Source organism: Pleurodeles waltl, chromosome 6, assembly GCF_031143425.1.
Source record: "Pleurodeles waltl isolate 20211129_DDA chromosome 6, aPleWal1.hap1.20221129, whole genome shotgun sequence".
Taxonomy (NCBI): domain Eukaryota; kingdom Metazoa; phylum Chordata; class Amphibia; order Caudata; family Salamandridae; genus Pleurodeles; species Pleurodeles waltl.
The window spans coordinates 571324511-571337134 of NC_090445.1; the positions used below are offsets into that span (position 1 = coordinate 571324511).

The 12624-nt window shown below is 46.6% G+C and overlaps 1 protein-coding gene across 1 annotated transcript in view; it reads left to right on the forward strand.

The window, feature by feature from the left end:
• The window catches only part of TBC1D22B (TBC1 domain family member 22B), a 370468-nt gene that overhangs the window by 246484 nt on the left and 111360 nt on the right, over positions 1 to 12624 (forward strand). Inside the window, exons 9-10 of the mRNA XM_069238752.1 lie at positions 1308 to 1414; positions 1651 to 1726. Coding sequence (XP_069094853.1) covers positions 1308 to 1414; positions 1651 to 1726 — 183 coding nt within the window. The remainder of the gene's footprint in view (positions 1 to 1307; positions 1415 to 1650; positions 1727 to 12624) is intronic.

The following is a 12624-nucleotide window of genomic DNA, read 5'->3' on the forward strand; positions in this document are numbered from 1 at the left end:
GCTTCAAAATAGCAAGGCAGAAAAAAGAGACACCTGTCTAGGAGGTTAATGCTCTGGCAATTTGGAACTCTACCATCTTGAGAACTCTTCCTACTAGTTGCACTACATACACTTACTAAAGTGTTTGGGCTTCACAAATGCAGAATGAATCCTACACTATCACAAGGGGCAATAGTGTTTTTAAGGAAGTGGTCATGAATGTAAGCTTGCTGTTGGCTGAAGGCCATCAGTCCGTAAAGCCACTAACTGGAAATGACTATAAAAGGAATCATTAATAATTCCCATGCAATCATCCACATAGTCTATCCTTTACACCAAAATGAAACTTAATCATAAGTGAAATCCTGAAAGGTTCCACTGGGAAAAGAAGCCAGCCCAGGGAAAGGCGATTTTATGTTAAATACTGTAAGCCATTGCACTGAAATAAGCTATAAACAGGGAAGTAACAGTGCTTACTTATATGTTGCGGTGCAGTGGGGCGTGCACATGCTCCTCCATGGAATTAACTTTTAGCACGTACTGTTCTAGGCAAACCAACATCCTTTATGTTGTGACTCCCCATTTTACTGCTGTCACCCTGGGTTTCCTCTCACCTGAACCTGACCAGAATGTCTGCAATCATCATACTTCTTTTTACACACTGACAATTTCCAGTCTGTTTGAAACATAAACTGGCACATTATGACGAGTTTAAATTAGTATTTGCAAAAATCATGTGCAACACACCCTAACTTACTTCCTCCTGCATATAGACTCTGGGTGGGTACTGTTCATCAATGTTTCAACTTCAGGCTCCTTCCCCACCACTCCTACCAAGAGCTTGGCCCAGTCAATACACATGCCTATGCTGTTGCATACCATGCTTCTCATGTCCCAGATGTTGCCCCTACCTACTGTGCCTTCACAAGCCCTGTTTGCATTGAGATAAATACTCCCATTTACTGTATCTTTTCCCCCATGCCCGAACTACACTCTCTTATGGTCTATGTATTATTTGCCTCTTTCACTATCTTTCTGTGCTTCCATACTTCTTTCTATGCTTCCTCCGAGGCATCCAGCCTGTCCTTCTCCACTCTCTGCCCCTTCCTACTCAAATGCAGTGTTGTACCATTCAAATATGTCCGTAATCTGCCTTCACCATCAGTTAGTCCTTCACCCAAAACCGCTGCCACTCATCTACATCTGTCTTACAGTGGAGATATGTATTGCCCTCTTTATTTGTTCTATCATATACACACATTTCCTTTTGAGCATTTTCATCTTGCTCTCTTTTGGGACTGTAGCTTGGATTCTTTTTTTAATTCCAGAGGAAGATGTGGAAAACTTTGACGTACAGAGCCTTGGAGAGGATATTCTGCAAAGCATTGAGGCGGACAGCTTTTGGTGTATGAGCAAACTTTTAGATGGCATCCAGGTAAGTCTGTTGTCTTATGTATGACAGCTTAACACCACTCAGTGCCAGGCCTGATCTGTCATAACACGTCATAGGGAAACTTTTCCATCCAGGGCCTACAGCTATATCAGAAGATCTCCTTATCATTAATGGGCTAGCCTACCCTATAGTTTTATCTTTATCATGGCTTGAGTATAGTCAGAGATTCGTTTTGGAGAGTTTGTTGCCAGTACTGATTTTAACTTCTTTCTCCACAGGATAATTATACCTTTGCACAGCCTGGAATCCAGAAGAAGGTTAAGGCTCTAGAAGAGCTTGTTAGCAGAATTGATGGTATGTGGAAAGGCCTCGAGGCCTACACAAGGGTTTCTGTTATGGGTAGGATGTGGTAAGGGTTAGCATTTGAAAGAAAGTTAAAAGTACATATATGAATTAAATTAGTCTTGATCCCTTTCACCACCTGCTGTATTCATGCTTGCATCTCATGCCTGATGGCACCAATAAATGATTGTTCCTTGCAACATTAAACATCATAGTGCAAGTTAAAATTACCAATCTTGCCCATCCCTCTTCCCCCCACCCCCCAATGCCTGGCTGATAGTAATTGATCTGAATGATTCCAGGCCATCCTCTGATGGACTCCACAACTTCTATTTAACTCAAAGCTATTTAAAATGTTTTTTCTGATTATTTTTTCCATATAATTTGCTTTTGCCCCTCTTGTTTTCAGTTTAGTCTTCTTTCATTGTTTTTCTTTGGCCTACAGTTTAATTTGCTGTAATTTGTTAATATTTGTTTAGGCTCCATTGATTCTCCGCTATTGCAAAAGATATAGAATATCCATAGCCATGACTTGGAATGAGGTCTGCCTCTAACCTCTCAAGCCTTCCCTCAAGCTACACAAAAAACTGCATGTTCACCCCCTACCAGAAAAGCATTCTTCAGCTGACATATTTATTTAGAGCACCGCAAAGCTGTTTGCTCTGAGCCCTCTTACAGTTCACCAGCCTCTGCCAATCGATCGGCTTGTTAAATAATCTGTAATAGATTTCTGCTACATTGTATTGAGTCAGGCCAAAATCTTCAGTGTTGTCTGTATATTTTCTGTATGTAAAGGGCTTCAGGAATCTCAAAATGAATTGCCGTCATATGAGTGATCCAGCTTAAGCTGTCTTGTACCCATTTTTTAGGGTCCAGTGTGCGCAAGAGCTCTGGACCATGTTGTAATCTCTCTGTGGGCTTCTAACCATGCCCATGTCACGCCCGTCACTTTCATTAGTTTGTGGGCTTGTCTTTTAAAAATCGATTCCATTCGTGAAAGGCATGCATACATCATACCTTTTCCGGTGTTTAGCCCTCCTTGAAACCACTGGTAAACTACTGAAAACATACGAGGCTCTGTGTTTTCAGCTTGTTTCTGGACTACTTTATCTTTTCATTTCCTGTGCAGCGCGATCTTGCTGGCTAGAAGTCGAGCGATTTGGATGACATTGACCCTGTTACATGGCGTATTGCAGTTTTGCTGTATACGTGGATAATTGCACTTTTGCCGGTAACGTTGATAATTGCACTTTTGCCTATAAGTTTCACTGCGAGTGAACTTGTTTCCTTTTCTGTGTCTCCTTCACACACATGACGACCATCGGCTTGCATATGTGAAACTGTTTTACTTTTCATTATTAGTTTATGTGGCAAGAAAAGTCTGGTTAGGAGTTTACCACGCTAATAGCGCAAACGCGAGACCCATTGCATTGCAAATGCTTGTTTCCTTAGAGTGATTAGTCTGTTTCACAAACGTTGGAAATGGTGCCTCTGTGGGGCACAACTCAGGCCCCGAAATGTAACAATGGTGGGGTCTATGCTTGCAGCTGTGAGGATTTGCATGTATAATATGGTATGGCTGTTTAGCTTTACCAGTGAATACACTCACAAAAACTGTCTTGGATCCAGCAGGCTCTTTTGAACAACTTAACCTCAAACCTGGGTAGCTATGGCTTTCGAGCCTCAAGGGTTGCTTAAAGGAACTTAGTGTAAAGGATTAAATAGTACCAAACAATGAAATGTATAAAAAATATGAAAAGGTATATTTTTATTAATTTTTTGAGTCCGAGATGAGCAAAATCCACCAGAGGGGCCCGGAGATATATTTTTTTAAAAGGAATTATCACTTTTTAATTTAACCGCAGTCAGTTTGGGCTGCCAGATCCAACAGGATAAAGGCCTGGGGGGACAGAGGGAGGGGGTGGTGGGACAGTGGGGTAGATTTGGACAGTTACCTGATCACCAGAGCATTTTCCAGTTCAGTTTCAAACTTTACAGCACAATTGCCCTAGACTATAGTAGAGTCACCCTGATGCTGGGGATACAGGATCAAAAGATGCTGAAGTTGTTGAGCCGTTGTCTGGGGTGCCTTCTTGGTGATTCCTCTGTCCAAGGGTGATGTGGGGAGACTTTTGCTATAGAGGTCGGGCCTCACGAAGTTCTCTGAGACAGTAGAAAGCCAGCTTCAGCTGGGCTACTGGTCTCCGGACACAGCGGTCAGAACGAAATCCTTTAGTGGAGGTTAATGTCCCTCTTGGTTGAGCAATCTGGAATGACAACACTCCCGGGTCCGTCTGACTTTGACCATCAAGGATCAGTCTCTTGGGGGCTCAGCAGCAGTCAGCAGCAAGTTCTTGAAAGTGGCTACCAACGTGCCTGTTTGAGCTTCTTCAAATCATTTGTTCCTAGAGCTGGTTCCAGGGGATCAGCAAACTGATCCTTGGAGTCAATGCTTTGGTCTGGGGCACGACTTTTCCCGGACTGAGCAGCCAAAGGCACTCCCAACTTCGCTAGACCTAGGTGCAGCAGGTGTAGACCAGAAGACTGTGCAGCTTCCTTTTGTACTGTCCAGGGTTCAGCAGGTCAGTCATTCTTCAGTCCTTGTTCCAGTTCCAATGTGATCTGAGGTTCAGGGTGCAGTATTTATCAAAGAAAAGTGACTTGAAAGGGTGGGGGGGGGGGAGTCTGGTCACACAGTTACTAGCCAATGAGCTACCAGGTCACCTCCCTGCTGGTGACGGCTTTCCGGCAAAGTGTGGCAACTAACAATCCTCCTCCCAAGATGTTGGCACCATTCTCCCAGAATGCATTATACTGCCTCCTCCCAAGATGTCTGCACCATTCCTCTGCTGTTAACTGCTTGGTAGCCCACCCTATAGGTGTTGTAGGAAGCTGGCCTGGTGTGTGGTGGACACCTATGGTGTTGTCACCTTTTACCATGTCCAGGTATCCCCTGTTAGTTAAGTGTAGGTAGTGTTTAGGAAGCCAGGGCTCTCTAGACGTATCTGTGTATGAGGAGCCAAGACCTATGCAGGAGACATTCTAAGCTTATGCTATACCATTATAGTCACACAGCAACGTATCACACATGAAAGAACCAGTGTTACAAAAATAAAGGTAGTTTATTATAGTAACACAACACTAGATTACTTATAGGCAGTTCCTCCCAACTGGAGGTAAGTACACACTAATTATATAAACAATAGCAATCAGCAAATTGCATAGAAACAACAAGCATTGGTAATACTTGGTAAAAACAGCAAGGGCCCAAGGGGAGGGCCAAACCATATACTTAAAAAGTGGAATGCAAGATACAGTCCCACACTCAAGGATATGGAGTTGTTAGAGGGGAGCTGGAGGAACTAGGACCCCCAAGAGGTGAGTACCAGAGTACTAGCGGCCAGGAGAGCTGAAGTTAGTACCTGGTTTTCCCAAGGATTAACAGGAGGATTTCGAAAACGGATAATGCAGGAGTAGGACCAGACAAGAAGAAACCAAAGGGTTGCAGTTACTGGAAGGAGCTGAAGAAACAATGTCACAAAAGAGATTCGTCACTAGAGTTGCAGATTGTCGGTTCCTGAGGAGTCCAGTCGCTGTTCTAGTGGCCAGAAGATGAAGTAAACGATACAAAGGAGTCTTGCTAGAATCTTGCACGTTGAATCTGGAGACCCACCCTCAAGGGAGTCCCTAAATAGCCCTAGAAGGGGGTTTGGTCACTTAATAAGGTGACCACCTTTCAGGGGGGGGTCTGTGATGTCACCTGCCTGACCTGGCCACTCAGATGCTCCCAGGGGCCTCCGCACATCTTGCTTTCAAGATGGCAGAATCAGGTGGCCATCTGGAGGAGCTCTAGGCGCACCACCCCTGGGGTGGTGATGGACCAGGAAGGGCGTCACTCCCCTTTCCTTTGTCTAGTTTCGTGCCAGAGCAGGGATCAGGGGTCCCTGGGCTGGTACAACCCGGTTTATGCTAGGAGACAAAATGTTTGCTTCAAAGCAAATCAGTGGCTTGAGGAGGCTACATCTCCTAAGCCCTGTAACTCCTATTGTCAATAGCGAGGGTGTTGCCTCCCTCTCCCACAGGAAATCCTTTGTTCTGCGTGAGCTGGTCCAGCAGCATGAGGACAGCGTGGGCTGCCTGAAAAACCCCAGAAGACTAGTAGGAGCAACACACCTCTAAGGTGCCCCCAGAGTGCATGGAATAATACAGCCAATATTGGCAACAGTATTGGAGTATGATTCAAACATTTTTGATACCAAGCATGCCCAGGTTGGGAGTTACCATTATGTAGCTAGACACAGGTAGTGAACTGTGTCCTGTACGTGGGTAAAATGGCTTCCCTGCACTTACTAAGTCCATTGCAATGGAACTGGAGTTTGTGGGGGGCACCTCTGCTTATGCAGGGGTGCCCTCACACACGGGTACCTGCAACCTGTCCTCTGGGCTTGGAGGGCCTACCATAGGTGTGACTTACAGTGACCTGGTGTAGTGACCTGTGGTGAAAGGGTGCATGCACCTTTTCACGCAGGCTGCAATGGCAGGCCTGCAGAGACATTTTGCATAGGGTCCCATGGATGGCATAATACATGCTGCAGGCCACGGGTTACCCCTGGTGCCCCAATGCCCTGGGCACCTAGGTACCATATATTAAGGACTTATATGAGGGCACCAGTATGCCAATTGTGGGGTGTGCTACGTCCTAAGCTACCACATTTAGAAGGTGAGAGCGCAGTCACTGGGGTCCTGGTTAGAACACATTGACAGAAGGAGTAACCATGCCAAAAAGAGGATACTTTTCTACATACCAATCCCCTCACCCCCCCAAAACGAAGGACAATAAGACTGACCTTGCCCAGTTGAGTCTTTATTGTCTAAGTGGAAATATCTGGAGTCCATCTGCATTGGAGTGGTTACTTCCAGGTCTATGTTCAATTGTATAGTCCATTCCCTGTAGGGATATGGACCACCTGAAAAGTTTGGGGTTTTCACCTTTCATTTGTTTTAACCATAGGAGGGGCTTGTGGTCTGTTTAAATAAGTGAGTGCCAAATAAGTATGTCCTCAGCTTCTTCAAAGCCCAGATCACAGCAAAGGCCTCCCTTCCTCACTATGGCTGACCAACGCTTTTCCTTGGGGAGGGGGGGGTCACCTTTCTGCTAATGAAAGCTACAGCTTGGTCCTGGCCCTCTTCATTCAGTTGAGATAGTACTGCCCCTATACCTACTTCAAAAGCATCTGTCTGCACAATAAAGTGCTTGGTGTAGTAAGGGCTTCTTAGTATAGGAGCAGATCACATGGCCTGTTCAAGGTAATCAAAAGCTTTTTGGCAGATAGCTGTCCACAAAACTTTCTTGGGCATTATTTTAGATGTGAGGTCATTTAAGGGGGCTACAACGGAGCCATTGTTTTTAAGGAACCTCCTATGGTACCCTGTCTATGAGCTCATCTGCCCTTGTGGTAGAATGAGCATCTGTTTTAGTCACAGTAGTGAGACCCCTGTAATCCACACAACCCTCATTTCCTTTTACCGTTTTTGGAGTTTGGTTTTGGGACAAGGACTATCCCAGGGGCTGTCAGAGGGCTCAATAACTCCCAGGACTAACATCTCTTGCACATCAGATTCGATGCACTCCCTCACCTGATCAGGCTGCCTGTAAATTTTACTTTTTACAGGCAGGCTGTCACCTGTGTCACTGGTGTTCACACCATGTAGTTTGACCAGGGGTCAGGGAGAACAGTTCAGAGAACTGTCCCAGGAGATTTCTGCAGTCATCTTTCTGTGACAGAAAGGCAGTCTGCAAGCACAACCCCATCTACTGAGCAGTCTACTGTAGTGAGGTTGAAGAGTTCAGGGAGAAGGTCACTCTCTTCTTCTTGTTCCTCATCAGTTGCCATGAGCAAGGTCATGTCAGAGCTGTCATAGTAGGGTTTCAGGCAGTTCACATGAAGCACCCTGTGGGGGCTTCTAGGAGTGCCTAGTTCAGCCAAGTAGGTGACCTCACTCTTTTTCTCCACAATCCACTGTGGTCCACTCCATTTGTCTTGGAAGTTCCTGGGAGCCACAGGCTCCAGGGCCCACACTTTCAGCCCGGACTGGTAAACGGTCAGCACAGCCTTCTGGTCATGCCATTGTTTTTGCAACTCCTGGCTGGCCTGAAGGTTTTTAGAAGCCCTTTTCATGTACTCGGTCATCCTAGATCTGAGGCCTAGTACATAGCCCACAGTGTCCTGTTTTGGAGGCTTGAGAGGTTGCTCCCAGCCTTCTTTTACAAAAGCAAGGGGACCCCTAATGGGGTGTCCAAACAGAGGTTCAAATGGGCTGTAGCCCACCCCCTTCTGAGGAATCTCCCTATAGGCAAATAGGGGGCAAGGTAACAGGACTTCCCAGAACTGGAGTTACAGGTAAGAAACCATTCCTTCTCTCGTAGGGGATTTCCATGTATAGTCATAAGCACTGAATAGTTCCGCGCGCCTGCAAATACCAACCCTTTGAAAAAAAAGGTTTGTCAAAAACACTTAAGAATAACACTGTGCAGCCTATGTGAACAGCTACACAGGCCAAATTGTTAAAATAAAAAACAGTTATAGTGTAAATTCACGTTTAAACATCTATTTATTTTATAAATATATTAACAAATACATTCTCATATTTTATTTACACCTCTCATGAGAATAAAACAATGCAGGGCAGTATAGCCCATAGGCTGCCATTATACAGAATGAAAATAGAGCTGTGCCTTTAAGAAAGTAAAGTCTTCCTGTTTCCCATCATGCACAGCAAAAGGCAGTTGCCTCAGTTCTTTTTTCCGGCTCCTTCTGACAGGACCCTGAAGCATTGAGCTCTACCTGACAAAGTTTTTTGTGACAGAAATTCATTTAAAATCTTTTTGAATTTCAATTTCACTCGACGTTTTTAACATTGAGTGATCATTTCCTACTAGTTTCTGTTAAATTCTGACAGAATTTTGAGGTTTTTCTAGTTTAGAAATGCCTTCACTTTTTGACAAATGTCCTTCTTGTGGCAGAAAAAAGGCTAAAACAGATCCACATAGGGTCTGCATAATTTGTCTTCCATCCAGCCACAAACCAGAGTCGTGTGACATCTGTAAAACCTTCTCCAGAAGAACTCTTCGTGATAGGGAGAAAATCCGACTTCATGCGAGAGGACAGAAGAAAAAGTGGCCATTCCACCACAGAGCGAGGAGAAGGTCAGGCTTCTACCAGGGCTCAATCTGTTTCCTCTATAACTCCTACCAGACCTGCTGAAAAATGGCACAGGTCTCTGAGGGCGTCGACGTCGAAACAGGGAACGGCGCCAACATGTTCGCCGTCGAGGAGTGGTTCGCCGGCGAGGAAAAGACATCGTTCGCCGTCGACAACCATTTCACCGTCGAGACGACGTGGACACACGACGTCGAAAGGATCTGGGTCACCGTCGACACGGCGAGGACGTTCCACGTCGAGGAGATCCGAGTCAGGCTCGCCGTCGATACGGTGAGGACGATCGACGTCGAGAGAGAATACTCGCCCTCGGAGACGTTCGCCGTCACCGCGACGTCGAGGGTCGTCGTCGAGGGGTTCTCCACGGCGAGAGGAATCGACTTCCAGAGGTCGCCGTCACCGCTCTTCGACGTCGAGGAGTGTGTCAACGTCGAGACGACAATCAAAGAGGCCTAGAAGGGTTTATACAACATCGGAATCCTCTGCCTCACTTATCCTGCTTCCAGCGTCTCCACAGCTCTCGCCTCGGCAGTCGCTGTTGCCGCAGACACCGGTAACACCTACGGCTCCTCTTCCGGCTCCTCCTTCAGAGCCTGTTCCGAGGACTCCAACGCGATCTGTAAGGCGTTCTGGACATTCTTCTAGACGTTCTTCTTCCTCTCGGCACCATCGTCATGAATCACGACAGAGATCTCAGCATTCACATCATAGACATTCTTCTTCGTCTACACAGGACTACTCTCCAACCCTATCGGACTCACCGTCCCCCATAGATGATGTGAATACATTCCAGGAGGTCTTGGTGCGAGGGGCAACCAAACTGAATATCCCGCTGGCGGTGCCGGCTCCATCGACGTCAGTAATCTTCGAGACCTTGCATCACAGGACATCTTCAAGACCTTTGCTTCCACTGGTTCCGGGTCTTATTGAACCGGCAATGGACATTTTTCTTACACCGGCTGCAACAAAGTCTGCTCCTTCCAGACTTATTAAAAAATACCGTCCACCAGAACAAGATCCTCTATTCTTGAGGTCGGACCCAGTACCGGACTCAGTGGTTATAGTGGCAGCAAAGAAATTGCATTCTACGTCACCGTCTTCCTCTTCACCTCCAGATAAAGAGAGCAGAAAGATCGATGCTGCAGGAAGAAAAGTATGCTCTACTGCATCCATCACCATGAAAGCAGCCAGTGCCACTGCTCTATTAGGGAGATATGATCGAGCCCTCTGGGACTCTGTACTGCAGTTTGCGGAGCATCTTCCTAAGGACAAAAGGGAAGATTTCCTGGAGGTCGTGGGCGAGGGAGCTATGGTTTCTAACCAAGTTATAAGTGCTGCGGCGGATTCTTCGATACTATCCGCACATAACTATGCTCACGGAATAGCGCTCAGGAGACATGCATGGCTGCGACTTACATCGCTTAAACCTGAAGCACAGCAGAGAATACAAAATTTACCTTTCTCAGGCTCCACTTTGTTCGGCTCTCATGCCGATGACGAGATGGCCAGAATGAAGTCTGAGCTGGATACCCTGAAAGCAGTAGGCATGGAACGACCGAAAGAACAGCGAAAGGTATTCCGCCCATATCAACGAAGACTGTTCACCCACAGATATCAGACTCCACATTGGATGTCTTCACGTCCCCAGCAACAGCAGCAGCATCATAGGGGTTTCTCCACACAACAAAGGTCGACAAGGGGTCGTTCAACACCTCAAACTCAGGCAACTCGACAGGCTTCCGCGTCGAAGCCCTGAATCTTCGCTTCCCCCTCCTCCGTTATCCACTCCGGTAGGGGGAAGTATCTCAAATCATCTGGACGAGTGGCTACGCATCACAACAGACGCCTGGGTATTAAATATTGTGAGACATGGTTACGTTCTCAGATTCACCAGTCCTCCACCATCTGTTCCACCCAAAACAACCAGCCGACACCTCGAAGCTCTTCAGTTAGAAGTCACCATTCTATTACAAAAAAGAGCCATAGAACCCGTCCCCATCAGCCAACAAGGGAAGGGGATTTATTCGAGGTATTTCCTTGTGCCCAAAAAAGACAAGCAAGAGTTTCGTCCCATTTTAGATCTAAGGACAGCAAACAAGTGGATTCGCAAAGAGAAATTCAGGATGCTATCCTTGCACCAAATTTACCCACATCTTCGTCAGGGCGACTGGCTCTGTGCAATAGACCTTTGCGACGCTTACTTTCATATTCCGGTGACCAAGAAACATCGAAAATTCCTAAGGTTCACCGTCGGAAAACGTCATTACCAATTTGTGGTTCTGCCCTTCGGCCTCAAATCAGCGCCGAGGACTTTTTCCAAATGCATGGCGGTGGTAGCCGTCCACTTGAGGAAACATCGAATATTTGTCTACCCCTATCTAGACGATTGGCTCATAAAGGCCTCCAGTTATCTAGAGGCACAACAACATTTCAAATGGACTCTACAGCTGTTGCAGAAGCTAGGTCTTCAAGTAAATCTCCTGAAATCCACAGCAACACCTGTTCAGAGGTTGCATTACTTAGGGGCCATTATAGATACCAATCTAGGAAAGGTGTTTCCTTCGGAGGAACGACGATTATCGATTCTCCAAAAGTGCAAACAACTGCAACAGACTCCACAGACCACTGCAAGAGTAATAGCTTCTCTACTGGGCTCGATGGCGTCTTGTATCCATCTCGTTCCCAATGCTCGCCTCCATATGAGACCATTACAGGAAAACCTGGAGGATCAATGGAGTCAACTAATGAACGTCCTCCTCTCTCACCACGCCCTACAGTCCCTCAAGTGGTGGTGTCTACCCGACAATCTCTTGGTGGGGATTCCGTTCCAACATCGGCCTCCAGCTCAAACCATCGTAACAGATGCGTCACTGCTCGGATGGGGAGCGCACATGGAACATCTTCGAGTCCAAGGCAAGTGGTCACAGAAAGAGAGTCTCTATCATATCAACCTGCTGGAGCTTCGCGCAGTCCACCTTGCGCTCAAAGCTTTCCTTCCCTCTCTGAGAGCGGAAACTCTCCTTCTCCAGACGGACAACGTGGCCACTATGTACTACGTAAACAAACAAGGAGGCACCAGGTCCAGGATTTTATCCAGAGAGGCTCAGACAATCTGGCATTGGCTTCTAGCCAGGAACATGTCAATAGTAGCAACTCACCTGCCGGGCATCCAGAATGTTCAAGCGGATGCTCTCAGCCGCGTAATGGACGAGAACCACAAGTGGGTTCTACACAACGACGTCATTCATTCCATTTTTGCACTATGGGGTACCCCCTCTATAGATCTATTCGCAACCCCAGAAAACAAAAAATGCCAAAACTTCGCCTACAGATATTACCATCCAGGGACACTGGGGAATGCCCTGTGGATAAGCTGGTTAGGAGCATTTCTTTACGCCTTTCCGCCGCTTCCCCTGATTCCGGCGGTCCTCCAGAAGTTATCCAATGCTCAGTCCAAAATGATCCTGATTGCTCCGGAATGGCCACGCCAATGGTGGTTCCCAGACCTTCTTCACCGGTCACTCAAACCACACATCAGGCTCCCTTATCGTCCGGACCTGCTCACGAAGTTCAGAGGGCAGATGTCCCATCCCAACCTCTCATCGTTGAGTTTGGCAGCAAGGCTCCTGAGCTAGTGCAATATGGACACTTGAACTTACCTCAGGATTGTATGGAAATCCTGAAAGAAGC